The sequence below is a fragment of the Labeo rohita genome, chromosome 17 (genome assembly GCF_022985175.1).
Source record: "Labeo rohita strain BAU-BD-2019 chromosome 17, IGBB_LRoh.1.0, whole genome shotgun sequence".
In the NCBI taxonomy this organism is placed as follows: Eukaryota; Metazoa; Chordata; class Actinopteri; order Cypriniformes; family Cyprinidae; genus Labeo; species Labeo rohita.
Window position 1 is genome coordinate 6,861,500 of NC_066885.1, and position 27,256 is coordinate 6,888,755.

At 33.9% G+C, this 27,256-nt stretch overlaps 1 protein-coding gene across 1 annotated transcript in view; it reads right to left on the reverse strand.

The window, feature by feature from the left end:
• kiaa0586 (KIAA0586 ortholog) overlaps positions 1–27,256 on the reverse strand; it is a 161,136-nt gene that overhangs the window by 40,953 nt on the left and 92,927 nt on the right. The window contains 12 exon segments of the mRNA XM_051133094.1: positions 583–707; positions 3,967–4,156; positions 5,709–5,834; positions 6,282–6,358; positions 8,197–8,480; positions 10,134–10,332; positions 10,431–10,575; positions 10,655–10,833; positions 13,478–13,587; positions 15,309–15,487; positions 18,908–18,994; positions 25,352–25,453. Of these exon segments, the coding sequence (XP_050989051.1) occupies positions 583–707; positions 3,967–4,156; positions 5,709–5,834; positions 6,282–6,358; positions 8,197–8,480; positions 10,134–10,332; positions 10,431–10,575; positions 10,655–10,833; positions 13,478–13,587; positions 15,309–15,487; positions 18,908–18,994; positions 25,352–25,453 (1,803 nt within the window).

Consider the following 27,256-nt stretch of genomic DNA (forward strand, 5'->3'; position numbering starts at 1 on the left):
TTTGATTTTATAAACCCCAAACTTTCACTTGTTCTTTTGAATTTGCAATATTTCACAATATTACTGCTTTTTACTGCATTTTTTGATCAAATAAATGCAGCCTTGCCTCTGAGCATAAAAGACTTTTTTATTTAATTTTATGTTATTTTATAAACCCCATACTTTTACCTGTTCTTTTGAATTTTCTATTCATCAAAGAATACTGCACAAAATTAAAAATTGTAGCACATTGTCATTTTAAAATATATTCAATTAGAAAACAGTTATTTTGCATTGCAATAATATTTCACAATATTACTGCTTTTTACTGCATTTTTTGATCAAATAAATGCAGCCTTGGTGAGCATGAGTTTATTTTACTTTATTTTGTTTTATTTAACCCCAAACTTTTGAAAGGTAGTGTAATATATATGTCGTTTCACCACATTTTTAATCATTAGACAATTAACAAAACTTACAACAAATATCTGCGTTGCCAGTAGTAAACTTTCAATGAAAAGCAATAACCTTCTCAGCTCATGAAATCACTTTACTGCCAGTGTAAATGATAATACCATAGCCAGGTCAGGTAAAAGAACGTGCCTGATTTTGTGTGTCCTGTAGCTGAGGGGAGGAGACAGTCAACACATGATGATAAACCTCAGCTTCCTTCTTTTCCTCCCTTGTCCTGAGGTTCAGTGACAGCCCAGAGTCTTCAAGCACTGCACCTGGTTGTCATGGATACAACACATGAATATTCCAGGCTGCATGCAAAGTACAGGATGATTTGCCAATACTCAATGTGCTCAACGCCCAAGAACAACAAACTCAATAAAAATACCACACTGCCCATAACTCTATCAATAAACTATGCATATATAAAACAAGTGTGTTTTGTCAAGTATACTTGCAGTTTGATAGCCTGTAACGTTTACACATTCAGCAATGGTCTCGGCAGGTTGAACGTGACATTTCGAGCAGCTTTGATTTGTCTCTGTTATGGGGACTCTATTGCAGTTGAGAGGGAAGCAAAATAGCATTAAATTCTCGCTCCGTCAAGGCTGAACTCTTGTCCGTGCTGCTGGGGTGTGTGTTTTTTCTTTGGCAGCACTAGTCTCTGAGCAACACTGAGGCTCTTTTTACTGTGAGGAGAGCAATCTTGGCTTAGAGTAAATATTGGTTTAGGCCAACACAGGAAGAGGTTTGGATTCTACACCGGCCGTTCTGTTGCCCGGGACTCATAACTTACATGTACTGTCCATACACTTTTGGACAGCAGACACTTTAGGTACACTAAACCTTTAACAGCAAACACTTAAAACGCAGGCCGGCGTTTTCCAAAACATCTCTGTTTAATAACTTGTATTGACTTACATACGTTTCTTTAAACTGTGGCATTTCACTTTTGAAACGAGATACAAAGCTAATATTGACTCCAAATAAGCCCAACACAAGTTTATTCAATAACTAAAATGTTGCATTTCATGTCTGAACATGATATGAAACTAATATTTACTCTTAAAAAAAAAGCCCAACACAGATTTTATTCTTCTCTAAAATTCATTTTTTCCCCTCAAACAGAACTTGCCCAATTCACAGGGAAACTCAAAGTACAGCATTTAGACATAGCCAAAAACACGTATTAAAATAATTTGTGAGCCTTTAGGTTGCAAAACATAACCATAAACATAATGCAATAAATATTAGAGATTGTAAATTATAAATATTTGAGAAATTATTATTATTAAATACAACAATAATAAACATTAAGTATTAATATTCATTTATAACAAATACATTTTATGAATAACTTATTTATAGATTTTGTTATGATAATGATGATAATAACAATTAGATAATTCCCTTTTGATGTGCTATTTTCTGCCTAATATGATAATAATAATAATAATGTTATTATTAATATTACTATTAAATAACAATGATGGCTGTTATTATTATTACTATTATTATATAACATTTACATTACAGATAATATTTTGATTAAAAAAAACTCTCTTCTTGATGTGCTATCTTCTACTTATTTAAATATAATAAAAAATAACAACAACAACTGTTATTAATAATATTAAATAATAATGATGATTGTTGTTATTATTATAAAATTTATATTACAGATAATAATTTGATGAGGTCAGAAAGTTAAGAATTTTTTTTTGATATTCACTAATAATAATAATAATAATAATAATAATAACACAAATAATACATTTTATGAATAATTTATTAGTTGCAAATATTTTATGCTGATAAATATAATAATAATAATAGTATTAATAATAATTATAATAATAATTGTTGTTTTTACTTGTTATTGTTGTTGTTATTGCTATTATTATACAACATTTATATTACAGATAATAATTTGATTAGGTCAAAGTTATTTTTTATTGGTATTCACTAATAATAACAATAATACAATAATAAACATGTATTATTAATATTCATATATAACAAATAATACATTTGAATACATATGAATTATTTGTTATTTATTGCAAATATTTTTATGATGATGATGATGATAATAATAATTAGATAATTCCCCTCTGGATGTGCCATCTTCTGCTTAACTAATAATAATAATAATAATTGTTGTTTTTATTAATATTACTATTAAATAATAATAATAATAATTAATAATTGTTGTTATTATTATTATTACTATTATTAGACAATATTTATATTACAGATAATAATTTGATGAAGTCAAAGTTATTTAGTATTCACTAATAATAACAATAATATAATAATAAACATTTATTATTAATATTAATTTATAACAAATAATACATTTGAATACATATGATAATGATAATAATAATAATAATAATAATTAGATAATTCCCCTATGGATGTGCTATCTTCTGCTTAACTTATAATAATAATAATAAATAATAATTGTATATAACATTCATATTACAGAGAATAATTTGATGATGTAAGAAAGTAAATTTTTTCTATATTCACTAATAATAATAATAATAATAATAATAATAATAATAATAATATATTATTATTATTTTATTTTATTATTATTATTATCATTATTATTAATGCAAAACTGATTTCTAGATATTTTGTTTATTATTTGTTTATTATCTTTTTAATGCAATACCAAATAAATAATAATCAATAAATAAACATTAAATTCCATCAACAATAGTGCAGATAGTTTATTACTGATGGAATTTAATGGTCATTTATTAGCTATTTATTTAGCCTTGCATTAAGATGCACAAGCAAAATAATTACATATCAGTTCTGCACCTCAGTTCCCAGCATTAAATGAAAAACACTATTAGTCAATCTCTACTTGAAATCCATCTGCAGCTTCAGCAGAAGAGCGCACGTTGAGCAGGGAATAATCGAATAAACATTAGCGGGGAGAGCGCAGCGCCTTTGCGGTTGTGTTTGGACGCCGTTCACAGGCTGTGTAAGAGGATGCTCAGAGTGGGAGTGGGATTCGTTTCCGCCTGCTTCCCTGAGCCTGAATTCTGATGAAGTATCCAGACCGCTTGGCTTCCCCTTTGTCAGCCTGAGCTCTCTCTTTCACACACAGAATCTAAAGCAAAAACAGCTTAATTCCCTGTGTTCATATAACACGGGTAGTGTGAGACATGCCCCATTAGAGACGCCCCCACGGAGGCCCAGTAATGCCGCCAAAGGCATACAGGAAGAGGACGTGGCCACCCAAATGGCCGCAGGAGTTAATGGGCAAAACGAGAGATTAATGGCGACAGGATAAACAATGTAAAAAAGTGAAATGACGTTTATGTGTTTACACTTCATGCGTCACACATAGAGACCTTTAACATGACACACTGCCTTAACAGTTATTACTGAAGGCGTGTGACATTAAAAAGTCAATTCATTCTGAGTCAAGCTTTATATATTTATTTACTAGGCTAAAAGTGAGGTCTGTGTGTGCAGAACAGTAGAGCGGGTTGTATGAGTGATGTTTTATACCTGTGTGGTCGGCGAGCACTTGTCCAGGTGATGAGAGCGTGGCGTGGGGTGAGATCTCTGTGGTCCTGTGCTGCGTGTATCTCTGCGGATCCATGCGTGAGTGTCCGGTCAGCACAATCTCCGCTGCGGTCGTCAGAAGTGGTCTCTGACCCTCACTGACCTCTCCGCTGCTCTCCTCCTCCCACCATCTCTGAGAAAGAGAAATGAATTATTGTGATCATGTGTCCTTTTTTAAACATCCTCTAGCACCATCTACTGGATACAAGCAGAACTAGCAATACGTCAATAAGACACAAGCTAGTGTTTGCAAATGTTTTAAAAAATTATATACAAATGTAGAAATAATAATAATAATAATAATAATAATAATAAAAAACAATGACAAAAATTACAATTATTTTATAAAATATTGACAGCAATATTTTTATGTTTTTTTTCTTTATGTTTATACATCTAACAGTAAGTGGTGGACAGAAAAAAAAAGATTTAACAAATTAATATAAAGTCAAATTAATATAAAGTAAGTATCTCTAGAGTCAATATTTGACACAATAATTTTGTAATAATAATAATATTATTAACATTTCTGTAATATATATAATAAAAATATAATAAAAATATATAATTTTCTGTAATATAACAGAAAAAAAAAATAACAAAAACAAAAAACAAAAATAATATAAAAATAAATTTATATAAATTATAACAAAAAATATGCAGAAAACACAGCTGCCTCTCTAAATTTCTGTCAAAAAAATTCAATTAAAAAATCTGTCTATATATAAAATTTAAATTAACAAATAATAAAATGAAATATGATTAATTAACATAATTGCAATATTAACGATTACACACACACACACACATATATACACATATTTTTTGTATAATTTAAAAAATGTATAATATACTGCCTCTTTTTCTCTCTATATATTATTTTAAATTAAATTAAATTTAAAAAATACAGAAAAATCCTAAATCCTCTACTGAAAATCCTCTATCTCCCTATTTTTTTTCCAATAAAATTCAATTAAATAAATATACAGCTTACTATCCCTCTAAACATAAAATTTTATATTAATAAATAATTTAAAATAATTAAATGAAATATGAATAATTAACATAATGGTAATATTAGCTGCCTCTATCTCTCTCTATAATTTTCAATAAAATTAAATAAAAATATAAAATTTTATATTAATAAATAATAACATAATTGTAACATTAACGTTTATATACATATATAAAAATAATTACATATATGTATAATTTTCAGGATCTATATATATATATATATATATATATATATATATACACACACACACACACACACACACACACACACACACACACACACAGAGCTGCTTCTCTCTCTATATATATTTTCAATAAAATTCAATAAAAAAATACAGATAAATATACAGCTCTCCCTCTCTATATAAACTTTTATTAATACATAAATATATTAGCGTGTATATATATATATAAAAATATATTATTACATATATATAATTTTCAGTATAAATTTTAAAAATATATACAGCATATATACAGTACATATATATATATATATATATATATATATATATATATATATACACACATACATACATACATTCATATGCACATTAACTTCACAACCAATTTCATTTGACCAAATCTTTCAAAAGAACTAGTTCAAAAAATGAATTGATTTGAACAACATTAGTGAACGTGAAAGCTCCAGTCAAGTCACATGATACCTCTGGCTGCTGTAATTGGCTGAGAGGGCCGCGTTCTATTCTTGCCAACAGAGACAGAACGGGATCATGATGAGCAGAAAGGCGTGGACCTCCGATCACCTGACCTTCACTGGGCGGATCGTAATCCTGACAAAAACACCAAAGAGTTTGTATAAAATCAGTGAATTTGATATGATGTACAGTATACACATCTGGAAAATATGTGTGGTGTTATTTTATTAAACAATGTGTTGTTTAACAATTGTAATGAATTATGTCACTGCATGAGATTTCTTCTACACCTCCCAAACACTTTTTTTCCTAAATGAAATGGAAAAACTGATCATATTTAGTGGTTTTCACAATGCTAATTATCACAGATGATTGTTATACCAGCAATAACTGCGCCACTGGCTGTCTCCCCAGTTCTCAACCTCTAACCTTTGGCTAAAAGCTCAAACCTCAAGATAAAATTGTCAGTTCATGTTCAACCATGACAGTCTTATTATTTCATTCCACTTGGTTTAATAAATGACGAGGTAACACTCAAGTGTTTGGATCTGTTGCTAAGACTCTTTGCGTTCAAACATTCACCATATCTTGGACTCCATGCAGGGAACCGTTCAGGCTGGTCATCAAATTAGGCAGAAGGACTCCTTCCTCTTCCAGAACTGGGGAAGAAAAAGTGTGATTTCAAAAACAAATTGCATATAAAAGAGCTCATAAACTCAACAACAAATTTAGGCATCATAGACACACTACAGAGTATTGAAAGCAAAATATAACATAATTATATGTGACCCTGGATCACAAAACCAGTCATAAGGGTCAATTTTTCAAGAAAAAAGCTTTGTTAGGATAGGACAATATCGGCTAAGATACAACTATATGAAAATCTGGAATCTGATGGTGCTAAAAAAAACAAAAACAAAAACAAAACAAAAAAAAATAGTGAGAAAATCGCTTTTAAAGTTGTCCAAATGAAGTTCTTAGCAATGCAAATTACTAATCAGAAATTAAGCTTTGATATATTTACAGTAGGAAATTTACAAAATATCTTCATGGAACACAACCTTTACTTGACATCCTAATGATTTTTGGCATAAAAGAAAAATAAATTGATCATTTTGACCCATACAGTGTATTGTTGGCTAGTGCTACAAATATACCTGTGCTACTTATTACTAGTTTTGTGGTCCAGGATCACATACATGATTAAAAGTTTGGAATAAAAGATTTTTAATGCGTTTGAAAGAAGTCTCTTATACTCACCAAAACTGCAATTATTTTAAACTGTCATTTGTGATGCAAAGCTGAATTTCTTTAGCATCATTACTCCAGTTTTCAGTGTCAAATGATCCTTCAGCAATCATTCTAATATGCTAATTTGGTGCTTAAGAAACATTTCTTATTATTACCAATTTTGGAAATTTTCTTAATATTTTTGTGGAAATAGTGATGCACTACCATTCAAAACTCTGGAGTAAGAATTTTTTTTTTAAGAATTAAAGTATTTCATTTAGAAATGAAGCAATCAATTGATCAAAAGTTTATAATGAAACAAAATATTTCTATTTCAAATAAATGCTATTACTTTGAACAGCAGATAATCATGAAATAAAGTATAATATTTTCCACAAAAACATAAAGCACCAAAAATGTTTTCAACATTAATAATAATAAACTTTATTAATAATTGAGCACCAATGATAATTAATTCAATTAAGCACCAAACCAACATTTCTGAAGGCAAGAAACACTAAAATGATGGCAGCTGAACATTCAGCTTTGTCAACGCAGCAATAAGTTATATATAAATGTATTTATTTTGCTTATTTTTAATAATTTAGTGTTTTTAATATTACTGTTTTAGTGTATTTTTGATCAAATAAATGTGGGTAAGCATAAAAGCCTTGCTGTATACTGTATTACTTATATATGAACCTGGACCACAAAACCAGACTGGAATTTTTGGAAATTGAGATTTATAGATCACCTGAAAGCTAAATAAATACGCTTTCCATTGATGTATTGTTTGTTAAGATAGGACAATTCGAAAATTTAAGGGGAATCTGAGGGCGGAAAAAAAAAAAAAAAAAAAAATCAAAATATTGAGAATTCGCCTTTAAAGTTGTCCAAATGAAGTTCTTAGCAATGCATATTACTAATAAAAATTGAGTTTTGATATTTACGGCAGAAACCAAAATATCTTTATGGAACATGATCTTTACTTAATATCCTTAATAACAGAAAAATCTATCAATTTGACCCATATAATGCATTGTTGACCACTGCTACAAATATATACTCATGCGACTTATGACTGGTTATGTGGTCCAGGAACACATATAATAATTAAATAATACATTTAGATTCTATCTGTGGGTTTGTGAGATGCTACCCTATTTATAAAGGTCCATTTTGTCCTTAGAAGGCAGCTGCTTATGCAGACAGTGTGGTTTTGGCTCAGTCTGGCTTTGAGTGAGTGTGTGTTGGACCGATCGTGTACCTCTGACTGCCGCCATCTGGCCGTGAGTGAGCAGAAGCTCTCCCTCTGAGATGTGTCTGGCTGGTGTCCCCGTCTCAGTGACAGTCACACTGGAACTAGAGCTGCTCTCCTCTGAGGAGGAGGAGGAGGAGGAGGAGGAGGAGGATTCAGGGGTGATGGCAGGAGGAGGTTCCTGGCTCACAGGAGGAAGAGGAGGTGGGGGAGTCTTGGGTTTGGAGGGGAGAGGTGAAGATGGATGGATGACTGATTCATCCGCATCGTCCTCTTGGGCTACTGACATCACACTGTGTGAGAGAGATGGAGGGTGTTAGTGAGTGATACGCTGAGCAAGAGAACACATTCCTCCATGTCTACACTGACACAGAAGCAAAAGTAATCATGCAAACAGAAAACTTTCTGACAGAAAAGACAGAAAGTCTTTTACATATAATAATCTTTATGGTGAAGTAGCAGCAATAGTTTTTACTTCCTAAGGTCAGAGAGAGGACAGAAGATATGGAACGGTAATATAAGACACAAAAATACTGCTAAATATCTATAAGAATATAGACAAATCTAGTTAACTGAGATGACACATTATTTTAAACTAATGTTCAACTCCATCTACTACAGAAAATGGTGTTAATGTTTTGTTTTTCAGGTGTTGCTAGCTGCTAATTCCTACTTTAAATCTCAATCAATTTGAATTTGAATGGCACATTAACACGTAAGACAAAAGATATGGGTTTAAAAATAAGTAAGCAAGCAAGTAAATAAATCAATGACTAAATAACTAAATCAATAAATAAGAGTCTGTGTTGAGCCAAGTGGAAAGCCAGGTGAAATATGGAAACAGGACCTTCATATTACCTGATAAATGTTTTCATGGATAGCTGCAAATCTATATTTACAAAAGTATGGACAAAGCTTTTATCCCAACCAATATATTGCTTTTTTTTAAATTATTAAATATTTAGTTCTGTCAGATCATAGATATAGGGCTGTTTAACGAGTCATTGCCATTAATCGCATCCAAAATTTTAGTTTACGCAATAAATACAGTAGTCAACATTTGAAGTGGATCAAAACCTTTCATCAAAGTTGTCGTAAAACCAAAACAATACCTGTTCTTGTCAACTTTTTTGATCCACTTCAAATGTTGACTACTGTATATGTGTGTACAGTGTATATTTATTATGTATATAATTAATACACACACATGCACGTATATATTTAAGAAAAATGTTATGTTCATATATTCAAATATTTATATATAATACAAATAATATGAATATAAACATATACGTGTAAATACATGTAAATACTTTCAAAATACATACTGTATGTGCGTGTATTTATATATACTACATAAATACACACAGCATACACACATATATTACGTAAACAAAAACTTATATTTTGGATGCGATTAACCGTGATTAATCATTTAACGACATAGAAGTGACATTTCTCTAAAAATAAAATATTATTATACAAAATATTATTTTAAAATTATATAAAAAAATTATATTTTTGCTTTTCTTAAGTTCAATATGTCTTTTATTCTAAATGAAGCACCAACTTACGGTCTAAAGACAGGTGGTTTGTGGTGGTGAGTGATAATATTATAATTTAAAAAAAGATCAAATCAAATTAAATGGTGCATTTGTGTTTCTAGTGATTATCTCTTTCTTTTAAAAGTGGACATTTTGTTCCGTGTTTCTAGAATAAGTCATATATTTACTATTGTTAACAGCAGGTGGCACTGTGGGCCTATATATCACATTCTCACTGAGCATCACATTTGTTCGGAAGATGAACAAAGTTTTTACAGATTTGGAACGACATGAAGGCTGAGTAATTAATGACAGAATTTTCATTTTTGGTTAAACTATCCCTTTGATATTCCATGCAAGACAGACAAAAATAAAGTAGAATGAAACAATATTTAGACGTACGCTGACGCTGATGGCTGTTCCTGTCCCCCGCTGTGTGGTTCTTCCTCCTCCAGGGGGAGCTCTGTTCCTCCCCATGGGTGATTCTGCAGGTTGGCTGGATCTGGGCTCTGATTGGCTGGAGGAGGAGAGGGTGTGGCCACCCTGGTGGGAGATGGGATTGGCGTGGTAGTCGGTGTGCCCGCAGGAATTCTATCTGGACCTAAAACAAAGGCAGAACTGATGTGTGAACAACTGTGCTTACACTTTTACAAATAGATGGGGAGCAATTTGGTTTGTTCATTAAAATCACTGCCAGACCTGGTGAAGCAGATGCCTGATGGTTTTCTTTGGGAGACAGAGCTGTAGAAAGATGCTTGGAGAGATCAGGGGTTCTGACAGGAGATGGAGGCTCTTTCGAGCTGGGCTCAGGAGTGAGTGTCGGTGTTGGTATCGTAGTCATCTCCTGCAATATTACCATATTTAGGGTATTAAAGGTAACATCATCATCGTGGATGAATGAGTGGGTGTTTAGATGCCAGTACCTCCTGAGCATCCTGTGTTTGGACAGGGGCAGCGGGTGCGCTCTGCGTCTCTCTCTGTCCCAGCATTACCGCAACGGTTTCAGCCAGCACTTCATTTACACACTGTCTTATGAGCTCAGAGTCCACTGGTACCCCTGTGTCCACAAACAACTGAAGACCCCCACCACCTGCGGCCTCCACTTTTACACAAACACAGAGAGAGGAGGATTATCTGGTGAACACGGGACATGTTTCAGCATCTTTTGTTAACAAGGTTACAGTTTAAGCAACAGATTTCTCACCCTAATGTCGTTTCAAACCTGTAAGACCTTTGTTCATCTTCGGAACACAAATTGAGATATTTTTGATGAAATCTGAGTGCTTTCTGACCCTGCATAGACAGCAATGCAATTACCACATTCAAGGCCCAAAAATGTAGTAAGAACATCGTAAAATAGTCCATGTGACATTGGTGGTTCAACCGGAAACGCACCTCAAAGAGAAGAAATTGCTGAATAAAGTCATTATTTTTGCTTTCTTCGCACACAAAAAGTCTAGTATCTTGTAGCTTCATAAAATTACGGTTAAACCACTGATGTCACATGGACTATTTTAATGATGTCATTACTACCTTTCTGGACCTTGAATGTCTCAGTTGCATTGCTGCCTTTGCAGTGTCAGAAAGTTCTCTGATTTCATCAAAAATATCTTAATTTGTGTTTCAAAGATGAATGAAGGTCTAACGGGTTTGGAACAACATGAATATTCATTGTTTGGTGAGATATCACTTTAAAAGTACATAGAAGTCTTCAGCTAAAGGGGTTTTTTCAAAGGTGGTATCTAAAGAGCAGTATGGCTGATGCAATTTCGTGACAGCAAAAAGACACAAACAGAATGTGTCCTAAGCTCCACCTTAAAAATCCTACTGACCAGTCCTAGCAACAGTGTTGTTGTTGTTAAAAACTAAACAAAAAAAAAAAAAAAAAAAAAAAAAGTAAAGCTTTATATATATATATATATATACATATATATGTATGTAAAATTGCAAAGGCACATGAATTCATTAAAATGGACACAAAATTTATAATCAATTCCATTTTTTTCTTCCAAAATCACAGAAATTTAGATTTTTTTTCTTGTGGGATGCTTAGTAGGAACTTAGTAACCAAAGAGGGTGGAGCTTAGCAAAGGTTGAAAGGTCAACTGAAATTAAAATAAAGCTTATTCTACACAATATTTACTCAAAATGCTCCATAAAATGCGAAAGCAGAAAGCAGCATTTATTAAAATGTATATTTTTATTACTTGCTATCCACTGACAGGGCTGATGATGGAGTATGGAGCTAACATGATTTACTAAACAACTTCTTTCAAAACATTACAAATCTTACTGTGCATATTGTATTATACTGTCTTACTTATGTGACCCTAAACCACAAAACTAGTTACAAGTGTCAATTTTTTAAATTAAGATTTATACATCTTCTGAAAGCTGAATAATAAAGAAGCTTTCATTGATATATGGTTTGTCATGATAGGATAATATTTGGGCGGAATACAACTATTTGAAAATCTGAAATCAAAATATTGAGAAAATCACCTTTAAAGTTATCCAAAAGAAGTTCTTAGCAATGCATATTACTAATCAAAATCTAATCTTTGCTTAATATCCTAATGATTTTTGGCATAAAAGAAAAATCAATAATTTTGATCCATACAATGTAATGTTGGCTATTTCTACAAATATACCCGTGCAACTTGCAATGACTGGTTTTGTAGTCCAGGGTCACATATAATTTTATGGATCTAAACACTGACTAAACAGTTCTCTTTTACCGCATTTTTATTGATAAAATAGAAGGGTTTATAATAAATGCAATGTGTTTTGAGCAAACCCTGGATCTGAAAGCACTACGCAATAGGTCTGCCCTATCTTCACTTTCAGCAAGGTCATTGCTAATATTTAATATCAAATTTCATCTAAAACGTCTAATGTGCATCCAATTAATAGTAACAATGCGTGCACTTAATATCTGCAAATCTGGCATTCCCACAAAATTCAGAAGTTTCCCATGAAGCCCTTCTGGCAGGTTGAGTTTCCCAGCAAAGTAATTTCAAGTAACCAATTTGAGACCCGCTTTACCTTTCATCCAGGCTATTCTGAATTCTTGCACCCGTAAGCATTTTGAACCGGCACTATTAAAAAGCTAATATACAGAACTGACATTCTTGGCAGGGGCCCTCATTTTCTTTTTGTCTAGGGCAGGGGCTGCATTCAAACACAAATACAGTTCCTCTACAGGAGGAAGAGTCCAGTCAGTCTGCGAATATGCTGACGACAGTTTGCCGCGAGCCTCCTCTGCAAATTTGATACATCATTGATCTTTCTATTAAACGAAAGCGAGAATTAATGAGGCAGGACCTCCACGCCGACTGAGCAGAAGTGACGCGACGGAGACGGAAGGATGGAGCGGAGGAGGAGTAGAGGGGCTGAGCACAAGCAATCGTGTTTTAATGAGGAAATACAATCTTGCTGCGTGCTGACACGCTTGACAAATGCGCTGCTCGCATTCGTAGACGCTATGAATCAAAATTATGAGCTTATAGACTAGAACCTGGTGCAGCTCGCCCATTCTTGCTGGTTTCTGTCATGCGTTATTGATTGTGTTGTTGATTTTTAACATTGACCAGACACGCTGGTAAATTGGTAAAGATGTATGATGGCTGAACCCCAGACAGACAAACTTCATTGGTACTAAGCTGGGAGCTTTCAAATATGTTTAACGCTAAACTCAGAGACACCTAAAGTCACAATTAGAAACATTCAAAACAACACATTCTCACCTATGTCTGATGTCACACTGTTCTCCGGCTCTGATTGGCTGGCTGGATCAGTCTGGACGGGCTGGGGGAACATTCCAGTGATCATTCTAGCCATCAGCTGTTGCTCCACCCTATGGGAAAAATGAAAACACAGTGCTATAGTCTCATTATGCTATGATGATGATAACATGTCATTAGCCAGTCACTGAATACTTCAACTGATGCAACAATAAATGAAACTAAATTTAGGCCTGAATATTCAATGAGTAAGCAAACAGTCATTTAGTAGAGCCACAGCTTTATGCAAAGTGACTTACAAAATATGCATTTCAAAAAGCAACCTGGAGTTCAGTCTATAACCCTCTGAAAAAGGCCTTATGTCTTATGCACGCTACATGAAATTACATTTATGCAGTAGGCAAATGCTTTTATCCAAAGCAACTAACTTTATCAGTTCAAGCATTCCTTGGGAGTCGAAACCACGACCTTGGCGTTGCAAGCACCATACTACGAAATGCATGAAATACAAATAATAAACTTTTTCTATTTAAATATATTTTAAAATGTATTTTATTCCTGTTGCAAAGCTGAATTTTTAGCATCTCTACCCCAATCTTCAGTGTCACATGATCCTTCAGAAATCATCCTAATATGTCCTAATATCTTCTTATTTTCAATGTTGAAAACAGTTGTGCTGCCTAATATTTTTTGTATAAACCCTGACATATTTGTGGTCAGATGATGTTTGCACATACTGAGTCTCACCAATCCACCAGCCTATATATATTTTATATATAATATTTAGTTTTATTTATATAAAATATTTTATAATATTTTGACTTTATGCTCGTAATTTGGACTTCATTCTCGAGATATTCAACTTTATTCTCGTAAATTTAGATTTTATTCTTGAAATATTTAGACTTTATTCTCGTAATTTTAACTTTATTCTCAAAATATTTAACTTTATTCTCGTAATTTCAACTTCATTCTTGAAATATTTAACTTTATTGTAATTTCAAATTTACTCTCGAAATATTCAACTTAATTCTCGAAATACTGAACTTTATTCTCGTAATTTCGATTTTATTCTCAATATTCAACTTTATTCTTGTAATTGAGATTTTATTCTTGACATATTTCAACTTTATTCTCATTATTTCAACTTAATTCTTGAAAAATTCAACTTTATTCTCGAAGTATTTTGACTTTATTCTTGCAATTTTGACTTAATTCTTGAAATAATCGACTTTATTCTCATAATTTTGATTTAAATCTCTAAATATTTTGAATTTATTCTCATAATTTCAATTTTATTCTCAAAATATTCAACTTTATTCTTGTAATTTTGACTTTATTCTTGAATTATTTAGATTTTATTCTCGTAATTTTGACATTATTCTCAAAATATTTTGACTTTCTTCTCATAACTTTGCTTTTATTCTCAGTTTTTTTTTTACTTTATTCTCAAATTACTACAAGTTTATTCTCGTAATTTTGACTTTTTTTCCTCAAAATATCTGGACTTTATTCTCGTATTGCTACGACTTTATTTTCATAATATTGACTTTAGTCTCAAAATATTTCGACTTTAATCCAGCAATATTGACTTTTTTCTCAAAATATTATGACTTTTATCTCGTAATCTTAGATTTTTTTTTTTTAATGTGGCACTAAAATGTCAAACGATCCCTCAGAAATCATCCTAATATGCTGATTTGCTGCTCAAGACACATTTCTTCTTTTTATCAATGTTGAAAACAGTTGTGCTGCCTAATATTTTTGTATAAATCCTGATATATTTGTGGTCATAACTGTGCAGCAGATGATGTTTGCACATATTGAGTCTCACCAATCCACCAGCCTGTTCTCCAGGGTTTCTCTCTGCTGGATGGTGCTCAGGATGGGTTCGGTCAGAGGGGTGGACTGGGAAGGCTGCGGAGGAAACGCCGGGCCGTGATACAGAGCAGCAGGAGGAGACGGCAGCCCGTTGAGCTCTATAGGAGAGTCTGGAAGTCCTTCGTTCGTTTCCTGAATTCAACACAGCATTGAGGAAAATGGAGTCTCAGCAGTTTTATGATATACATATATACACTAAAACATATGGCTTTCTGAGAGACTTATTGACAATCCGTTAGAGCAAAAATATCCCTGACAGCTTACTGGATCAGATGTTGAATTTTCAACGCAAATGACAGCAAATAAAAGTGCACACCGTGTACTGTGCGGTAATGGCAAACATATGTTAGTCTGTGTGCAATTTCACAGCGGTCATTACAGTCTTAACAGAACGGGAGGCTGCAGAGAAAGGGGGACGTTTGTCTTGTATAATTCCATCGCTGGTTCTGCGAGCCAGCTTTCAACATTTCGGTCATTGGTTTGGATAATGTTCAGATTCCTTTGGCCCGGACTCAGGGAGGTCTGTGTAAGGAGCGATTAGCTCATTTCCAGTGGCCGGCCGCCAGAGGAAAAAGAGAGAGAAATGCATTCTGCCAGTCGGGCGCTGAGCCCGTTTGAAGTTTATGGCTCCATCAGAACTGACCGAGCCAAAGCTGAGGCACTGGAGACTTGGAGGAATGACATTTTAGGAGCTGGCAACGATCTGCGCCTGCAGTCCAAGAGAGAGAGAGCTTGTTCACTGGGGTCTGGACTTAAGTAGCTGTGGCCTTTATTTGGTCGTTGGGAAAACTACAAGTGGGCCGAATACATGCCAGTCCTCGAAAAACTGCTTAATTATATGCAACTGCCGTGCAACGCGCTTGAATTTTTATTGCTCTCGTTGTTTGGAAAATGTTTGTATTTCTGGACTCATAACTTCGATCTTAATTGCCATTCGAACAATTAGAGATTCAAAATAAAAAGAGTCAGAGGGACTTTTTATAGTCACACTATTGCCAACAGACAGAAGACACTAGATTTTTACATAATCTGAAGAAAATATGAGTAATGTTTGCTCATGAAAAAGCTCCCTTGCTAGGGGATTCTGGCAGTTGCAAGTCTCTATGATGTTTCTGGTCTCTAGATATGCAAGTCTGTGGGATTTTTTTACCCTTTCTGTCATCCACCAGGTAAAAATCACTTAGAAATGTAATAACTTTAACAGGACGCACTATATGTAGCACAAATGGTGCAAGACAAGGTTCAATATTTGGTGCCACTGTATGAGCTCGTTCAAATCTCTAACTTTAAGTATAAGCACCAGTAATTAGTGATGCCAGACTTATTACAATCACATAGAGCAGTGGTTCTCAATCAATGGCCTGCAAGATGACTTCAAATTATTTAAAATAAGACAAAACCAGCTTTGAAATAAGCTGAAACAGATAATCAAGACGTAAAAAGACAAATCAAGAAATTACGAGAGCAATTACAAGATTAAAGTTATAATATTTCGAGAGTATAGCCTATATTGCGCATTCCTACTCTCAAATTATAACATTTTATTCGCTACGATGTAATTCTTGCAATTTTGACTTTATTCTCAGAGTATTATTGAAATATTCAACTTTATTTTCGTAATTTCGACTTTATTCCGGAAGCATTTTGACTTTATTCTCGAAATTTCGACTTTATTCTCATAATTTCGATTTCACTCTTGAAATATTCAACTTTATTACTGGAATTTCAACTTTATTTTCAAAATATTCAACTTTATTCTCAAAATATTCAACTTTATTCTCAATATTTCTACTTTATTCTCGTAATTTCGACTTCATTCTCAAAATATTCAAGTTTATTCTCGAAATATTCAACTTTATCTTGAAGTATTTAGACTCAATTCTCCTAATTTCAACTTCATTCTCAAAATATTCAACTTTATTTTTGTAATTTTGACTTCATTCTCAAAATATTTGCACTTTATTCTCATATTGCTACAACCTTATTTTCATAATTTTGCCTTTAGTCTCCAAATATTTAAACTTTAATCTAATATCTACTTTTTTCTCAAAATATTACGATTATCTTGTTTTTTTTTTTGTTTTTTTTGTGGCACAAATTAAGTATGAACTTAATTTGGACAACTTTAAAGGCAATTTTCTTAGTATTTTGATTTCTCACCAACATCTCGGACAAACATTGTCCTATCATAACAAACCATACATCAACGGAAAGTTTATTTATTCAGCTTACAGATGATGTATAAATCTCAATTTTGAGAAATTGACACTTATGACTGGTCACATATATATTTTTAAACATTTCATAATCACGAACAGCTGGAAAAGCCATGTATATTCATTTCTTATTAAGACTGTGAACCCTGGAAAAAAGTCAGTATTCATTCAGTAAATTCTAAAATTATTTTAATTTAAATTATTTATATTCAATGTATTTTATTATTTTAATATACTGGTACCACTAGCAATTCTTGCATTTTGTTATATGAATATATTACTATTACTAGTTTGGGTAAACAAAAAATTATAGCAGAAATGAATATCAGCTGAACTGAATACTGTCTTGGACAATATTCAGTAGTCAAAAAGGTTAAGAACCACTGACATAGAGCCTCCAATTTGCAGGTAGCCTAAGTACGGTATGAATAAAAAGCCAACCACTCAAATTCTAATGCCAAACATCTAAGAACAATTAACAGTTTTAAGTTTATTGATGCAAACCAGTTTACTTCCATCGCAAAACCTCTGTTAACCAGGGATCAGATCAAACATAATAAAGCTTCATCAGTGGATGACGTTCCCTCTCAAGCCAAAAGGGGTCACTGTGGAACAGCTCATGTGATTTGGAGCGCAACCCCCTCCACGATTCTTTATTCTCATTATAAACACTCTTTTTCCCAGCACCTTCCACAAAAGCCTGTGAGAACAGCACAGATTTGCCTGCCTCCACCTTCCGCCTAATGACTGCTATGCTATTTCGGTGCTAACTGACGCCTTGCCCTTGTACGACCGAGCGGCAGAATCGGCCTAATGCCCAATACGCCGGGCGTCCTGCGCTGCTTGTTAGCGGTAAATATAAGGGGCTTATGTCTCCGTGCGTATGCTTGAGCGAGCCGTGATGTGAGCAGAATTCCTGAACGGAACAAAGACTATTATCGGCGATACGGCACCACACCCCTTCGATATCAATTCACTGAAAGGCCAATTTAGCCGTGTGTATTGTAATTAGATTTTTCCCCAACCCGTGAATGATATTTTAAACTCTCATTCATTCTCTGGTCTTCGTTAATTAAAGAAAACGATATTCTCCTTCACCCTTTGGCTCAGAAAATCTCATTATTGGAGCGCTGAGCCATTGATGGCCAATATTTCCGTGTAGGAGGAGACGTGGAGAATGGGCATTTGTAGCTGGGTCAAAATGTAAATGGGAATGAAGTAGGAAACTGCCGATCGGGGCTGATACCCTTAGGGTGGACACCAGGTTGTGAGATGACCTTTACGTTACAAGCTGAAGTGAGCGTGTGGGTTGAAATGTGCTTTTAATTGAATGTACCTGGCTGATGTCGGCTACGGCCAAGAAATTGGTTCCGGGAAAGATATTTTCCTCCTGATCTTCACCAGCGTGCCGTTCCTCTGAGGCCTGGGAGGCAATGATACGGAGACAGAGGTCAGGAAGCAATACGGTGTGTGGAAATTACAAAACTCATCAACGACTGGGGAGATTAGAAAGTTGTAAGTGCATGAGCTAATAAGGATAATGATGACAGACTGAAACAAAAGATGATACTTGACCATAAAGTAGAGTAGCGTGGATTTAAAGTTGCCATGAAATGAAACTTTTTTGAAAGCATATCAACCGGTGTAATAATAGACTTCTCTTTTGTGAAGTATGCAGACATCTCTAAATCATTTAGTCTAATATAATGTACATTTTTAATTTTTCGATAATCCGTTTCACTCGGTTGAATGTCACAGTGCTTAAAAAAAGATCTGTCATTTTCTTTAAAGCTGTGATAAAACGGAAGAACAGTTCAATCAAAATGAAAATTCTGCTCACCCTCATATCTTTCCATTACAGAAAGATATGAATTACAGTTTGGGCCTTGGATAAAGCTATCGTATGACCTATGAACACTCAAAATGTAGTGCACGAGCCATATGGATTTATTTTTATGGTTCTTTTTGGAACTTGAAAGTCCATGATCATCAGAGGCTTTCATTTGTATGGAAATGAGGAGCATGAACATTCTTCAAAATATCTCCTTTTTTGCTCCACTGAAGAAAAACAGTCTGAAGAACAGAATTTGTCCTTTTTAAGTAAACTATCCCGTTAATAGCTTAAAATAGCTTAAATGAGTCCTCAAATGGAAAGGTTGCAGACGTAATGCTGATCGCATACACACACACACACACATAATAAAATGCTGTCTCATCAACCAATGTCATATCGTCTGATCTTACAAGAGAGATTCAAGGGTGTCCTTACAGGGCATCCTTACAAAGATTCAATGAATCATTCAGTGCAAGGACACAAACTGTAACTGTTTAAGAGGTGTGTGCGTGTGAGCGAGAGAAAATCACGCATCAGTTTTCCAGGTCTTTGTCTCATGCAGCTAAGCCTCGTCTCCATGGTAACAGAGAGAGCTGGTCTGCTCATGTGAATGAGAGTACGAGAGTGCTGAGTACGAGAGACGTTATATGCCACGTTATTGCAATGTCCTGCAAGTGCACTAAAAAAGATTTTAAAGCTCTTTTGTAACCAGTATGTCATTTATGGAGCAGAAGTTTTATCTTGAATAGTCAATGACGAAATACATGTTGCATCCAATTATTATATGGCTTTCTGAGATAACTGCTTGTGAATAGTCATTCGTAGCACAATTGTTTTCAGCATTGATAATGTTTTTTTAACAGCAAATCAGCATATTAGCATGATTTCTCAAGGATCATGTGACAAATAAAGGAGAAGTCCACTTCCAGAACAGCTATTTACAGATAATGTACTCACCCTCTTGTCATCCAAGATGTTCATGTCTTTCTTTCTTCAGTCGTAAAGAAATTATGTTTTTTGAGGAAAACGTTTCAGGATTTTTCTCCATATAATGGACTGATATGGTGGCACAGAGTTTAAACTTCCCAAATGCAGTTTAAACGATCCCAAATGTGGTTGTAAACGATCCCAGACGAGGAAGAAGGGTCTTATCTAGCAAAACGATCAGCTATTTTCATAAAAATAGTACAATACATATACTTTTTAATGTTAAACGCTTGTCTTGTCTGCTCGTCCCGAACTGTTTTTTTCCAGTTCATGATAGTTAGGGTATGTCGAAAAACTCCCATCTCATTTTCTCCCTCAACTTCAAAATCGCCCTATATCGCTGTTTTACCTTTTTGATTAAGGGTGTTTGACCTTCTTTGCATGTTCACTTTGCAAAGACTGGGTCGGTGCTTCTGCAGCGATGTAGGATGATTTTGAAATTATTTTTGAAGTTCAGGGAGAAAATACAATTGGAGTTTTTCAACATACCCTAACTGTCTTGAGCCAGAATACACAGAGTTCAGAGAGAGCAAGGCAAGATGAGCATTTGACATGAAAAGGTATATAAATTGTATTATTTTTATGAAAATAACTGATTGTTACGCTAGATAAGACCCTTCTTCCTCAGCTGGGATCGCATTCGGGATTGTTTGAAGCCATAATTAATCTGCATTTTGGAAGTTCAAACTCGGGGCACCATATCAGTCCATTATATGGAGAAAAATCCTGAAATGTTTTCCTCAAGAAACATAATTTCTTTACAACTGAAGAAAGAAAGACATGAACATCTTGGATGACAAGGTTGTGAGTACATTATCTGTAAATTGTTGTTCTGGAAGTGGACGTCTCCTTTAAGGGGCGTGAGATGCAGGGCTCCGAAATGGTTTAAAAAAAAAAGCGCAGTGTAGAACATGAGGGTCTCGAGACGTGCTTTTGAGACGTGATGCAATAATGACAATATTCAGTGACAGGTATTTCGGGGATATTTTTATAAGGAACACGTTGTGACAATCACTTGAAGAAAGGTTATATAATTCAGGATATCCAAACACAGCCACTATGAGCGCCTCCTTTACAGCTCGCACCTCAGATACTCTGATAAAAAACACCTGTTTGGTTTTTGATTATCATGTCTACCATGCTAAAGTCATGCGTTTTAAACCATTTTACTTCAAACATTCTCTTTCATGATGTCTTATTGCGCTTAAACTGTCAAATACACACAAGTTTATGTTAAAACCACACATGAGTAACAAAACCAGACAGTTATGTCTGTGAAGTTAAACAGCTGGGAAAAAAAATCACGTTTACATTAGATCTGTGTGGCAGCAGCGTAATATATAGTAAATAAATCAATAAATGCTTGTTTTTTTTTCACATGCTTGCAGAAAAAGGCTTGAGAAAACAAAGTTACTAGGTTGTTACTAGTAGATGCACAGGGCGCCCGATTATAGCACTTGAAGACGAAAAGTTCAGATTTATGTCACTTTTAAATTAGAAAACAGTAATATTTCACAATATTTTTCTGTAATAAATGCAGGCTTGGTGAATATAAGAGACTTTTTTCAAAAACAACAACAAAAAAAATGAATTAACAACGCTAAACTTAGTAATGTAGCTGTGCTAGTTTAATGATTTGACGTCTCTCATATCACTTTACAGTCTCTTTCTCCTCACGTAATAAAATTATTTCGATTTAAATCAATATTTCATATCCATTTATTTATTTATTTGGTAAGTAGTTGTGTAACAGGCGGGATAATGTACAGTCAGTAAGTCATTATCACAAAATAAACCCCTTCAGGGTGATACAAGATATCTCTTCTTTCCTGATAACTCTGTCCTGGTTTATTTTGTGATGTGTGTGTGTGTGTGTGTGGAGGAGCTGCATCGGAGCTGCGGAAACAAACGAGACTGCACCAAATGTGCTGCAGTGAGCTACAGAAACACAGTATTACTTACTATTCTGCTCACACGCATTTGCACAATCACACCTGCATGTTCAAACACTGAAAAGAGCTGGAAATGAAAAGAGCAATTGGTTGTTTTGCACCCAAACTCCAAATTACAGGAATCATTCCTTTGTATAGTCTTTCTGTCATCATTTACTCACCCTCATGTTGTTCCAAACCTGGATGACTTTTTTCTTCTATGGAACATAAAAGGACGGAAGGACAAAAGGATTCAGTTCACAAAACTGATCTGATTCATTCAGAATTTGGATGGATCTGGACTGACGAGAACAGTTAACAGTTCACTTAATTTAAAGAATACTTCAGAGTTAAAATACTGTGCATGAACCCACTATTAACGACAGTTTTATGGTGCTTTTTGGGTCCTTGACAGTCCCTGTCTATATTAACATTCAGTTTTGGAAGGACATGAGAGTGAGTAAATGATGACAGAATTTTCATTTTTTCCTTTATGTCTGTAAGGTCTAAAAAAATCTATCTATCACAATATTTTCTCAAAGAACAACGCTGGGTTTTGTAGCAGTACGTGCCGGTGGTGACTGCAGTGCCCTCAAAAAGTCAAGTCTCAGAGGACGGAGATATCATATGTTTTAAGCACAAGCACTGTGAGTCTTCTTAGTCATATTTCATTCCCTCTGTTTGACAAGCCTCGGGCCTGGTGGGAGTGAAGTGCATGATTCAAAGCGTGTCGGTAGGATCTGTGGGTTTGTGTGTCTGTCCTTGCCCGTGTCTTTGTGTGTGTGGGTAGAATCTGGGGTCTGCCAGTCTGATGAGTCATGGGCATTAACTGGGCACAGACAGAGTGCTGAACGCAGCCATGCTGAGCTGGCAGACCAGAACACCTCTGCCGAGCTGCATCAAGCACAGGATCTGAGAGGGAGACATATGCACTTGCACGTGTTCGTAAACTATACGTAGTGCGTAGCATTGAATGCCTTTGTCTATTGCTTTAACAAAAACATGTAAAATCTAAATTCTTCTTATTAATAACAACAAATAATTAATAGTAATAATAATAATATTAATACAAGATTCTTAAGACAGCTAATATATTTGAACAGCAGGATATTTATGGCTGCCATTAATATAAAATCAAAATTGATATGCGATCGTGTGTATGTCAGCTTTGAATGTGGTTTTATGCGAAGTAAATATCACACACACACACTTGCACCTCACTTTACTATTATACCTCAGTAAAATCTATTCTAAAATATTATTTTAAAAAAATATATTTATTTATATATTATATACTTTTACATTTATATTATATAAAAGTATTTAACAAAAATATTTTTCAAATATATATTTTTTTGTAATTAAATTAATTATTCGTAAATATTTAGAAAAGACTGTATAGTAGAGAGTAGAGAACTCTGTTAAATCTGATTCTTTAGATTATTACAATTTTAAATAATTACAATACTGTAAATAGTCAAAAAATAAAGTAAAAAAAAATTTTTTTAAATGTAATTATTTAAAACACATTTTTTTACTCATATGAAAATGCATATTATATATATATATATATATATATATATATATATAACATGATATAATATATGGTATAAATACACACATACAGTATATATATTTTGAAAATATGTACATGTATTTACATGTATATATTGAGATTCATATAATTTATATTATATATAAATATATTTAATATAAACATATTTTTCTTAAAAAATGTATTATTTTATAAAAATATATATTTATTTTAATGTTGTCAAATGATTAATCATGATTAATCGCATCAAAATAAATGTTTTTGTTTAGACAATACAGTATATGATATAATATACGCTATAAATACAAACACATACAGTACATATTTAAAAAATATGTACATGTATTTACGTGTATATATTTATATTCATATAATTTATGTTATATATAAATATATTTCATACATAACTTATTTTTCTTAAAAATATACATGCATGTGTGTGTATTTATATATACATAATACACAATACACACACATATCTTATGTAAATAAAAACTTTTATTTTGAATGCGATTAATCGTTTGACATCACTAAAATGTATTTTAAATAAAAATATATTTTAAAATGGATATAGTTTTGATCATTTTGAACTAAAGCAGAGTACACTATTATACAGGACACATCTTCATAATATTCCAAACAGTCAAAAGCCTTTAAGTGTTTCTTAAATTTTGTGAGAATGTGATTAATTGTGAACTCAACCTCAATGCACAGTCAAAAGAGGAAACACATCCATAAATGAACTCCAGAGATTCTAGCATGAATGTAGAATATCCATCTATCGTATCTCCGCTTATTTCAGGAGAGCTGTAATGATTACTCTGATGCTAACAGCAGCCGGCAGACCACAGAGAGGCTTTGTCCTCCCAGACGCTTGCTCAGAATCTGTTAACGAACCCAGAGAAAAGCAACGGAGCTGCATCTGTTGCCTAGCAACCAGATGTGAATGGCTGAGGTCGGGATTGGAGGAGTAAGAGCAGAAAATGCTGGCGGCAAAGTCCCCCCTGAAACATTATACATTCAGCTCCATACACGCACGCAAACGCACACACCTCATCCATCTTCATCCGCTCGGGCAGGTTCTGAGAGCACGAGCGCACACGCATGCACGGCTTGGCAAAAATCAATGGCGGTGCGATGAGAAATGCAAACCTGGAACAAAACCGACCCTTATAGCAGTAAGGCATGCTGGAGCACAGCCAAAATCTAATGGCATAATATCCATCCATTCTCAGAACCGAGCCAAGACCAGCTGGTGTATGAATACACACACACACACACACACACACACACACAAGCAAATGTACATGTTAGATGACTTATGCTCTGGGTGTATGATGACTCTGAACGCCTGCAGAAGTATTAGCAATTGCTTTGGTGCAAAACATGGAAAAGTGCTACTAAGGCCAACCAAACCATTTCATTTTCAAATAATAAGGGTCTACTTAGTGTTGTCGGTGATTTGGGTTTTACATGGGTCGAAGGTGGAGGAAGAATGGTTTCGGCTGGAATCAATGGTGTAGAAGGAGCCGGCTTGCTCCACAGACCGCTCTCAATATTCACACTAGGCTGGACCTGCAAACAAAAAAACAAATCCATTTTAATAAAAACAGCACGTGGAAAGTGACATTTTTTTCGATGTGTGATGCAAAGCTTGCAAAGTCAAATTTTTATGTCCCAGAAGAAAGTGAAATACCTAGTAAAGTGACAAAATCAACATACGTTTGAAGATAAACATACAACTGTTAAAAGTGTGATTTTTGGACCAATGACATTTCACTGTGGTGGAACTACTCAGCATGATGCAACCAAACATACACTACTATTCAATTATCTGTGGTTGGTTAAATTTTTATTTAAAAAAAAAAAAGAACTCTCTTATGTTCACCAAGGCTACATTTATTTAATGAGAAAAAAAAAATGCAATTATTGCTAATTTAAAAAATGCGTAGCACTGAAACCCTATTGTAATTGTGAGATTGTCCAAGGATCAGCGATCTCCAAGTAAAACTGATCGTGCAGACCAAACCGCAAGTCATAGAGACTTAAAACTTGGAGGGATTGTAGTACTCACACCATTGACAACGTCACCAAGGCTCACCCCAATTGGCCTGACGGGGACGCTACAGCGATTAAAGGTACAAAATCACTCATAACTCCTAAACCGTGGGTTGCAGGCTTGAGCGTCTTATTTCATTGGAATCCTTGGCTCACACTGGACAAAACGCATGCAGAATCAGATTCGCCCTAGTCTTAGGTTTGCCTGATCGGAACCAAACCAGTGCAGAGTGAATATCAATAATTATCAAAAAAGTTGAACTTTCGACTCACCGTCACAAAGGGATGTCAAAACGTTAGAAAGGGGCAGGGCCAGTGAGCACAATGAGAAATCTCCACCAAACTCAGAACACTTATGTACAGTGTTAGGAAAAGTTACTTTTAAAAGTACTGCATTACAATATTGAGTTACTCCCTAAAAAAGAAACTAATTACGTTAGTTACTTTTTATGGAAAGTAATGCATTACTTTACTTTTGCGTTACTTTTTAAATCTGGGCAGGGATTGCTTCTTTGTTTTTAATATAAAAAGTTCTATTTTTGGCAAATGTAAAAGCCTTTTTACACCAAAAGCCTCAGCCTTTGAGAAAAGTAAATTTACGTCTATACAGTAGTCCGCAGAAGAAAAAATGTCAACTCTTCAGCAGTAAAAAAAGGAAAACAAAGGTTAGATTATCTTGAGTAATTTTTGCTTATTAGTATGGTTGAATTGGATCATTGAAGGTCAGCAGCAAAGACATCGGTTAATACAATGGGATTAAATGCATAAAGGACATTTGCATTATTTAACATATTTAATCATTGCAGGTTTGCATCATATTCTGAGTTGAATTTCACTGTTTTTATTCATTTTGAGGAATACTGAATCTGTTTTTTTGTGAGTAAAATGAATTAATGCATGTTCACATTTATTCTAGAACTAACACCTCACTCCCGATTTCTCTCAACATGGGGACAGGAGAGCTTTTAATCAATACATGGGGGGAAAAGTAACTGGAGTTACCTATTTGAAAAAAGTAACTCATATATTTTCTTGTCAATTAAAAAGTAATGCGTTGCCATTTACTTGGAAAAAGTCATAATAATGTGTCGATATCGTATTTTTCCAGGGTGTAAATGATTGTACTTTGCATGGTTTTTTGCACATACACGAAATATTTGTATCATATGATAAAAATCATCTTTCTGGACAACGGCTCTAGAACCAGAATCAAATTGTTTGTTTAATGATTGAGAAGATGTAAAAAACCTACTTTTGCAAAATAGTCCTAGGTTTTTCGCTCAATCTGGAAAACACTTAAGTACAAAGTACAACTCTCTC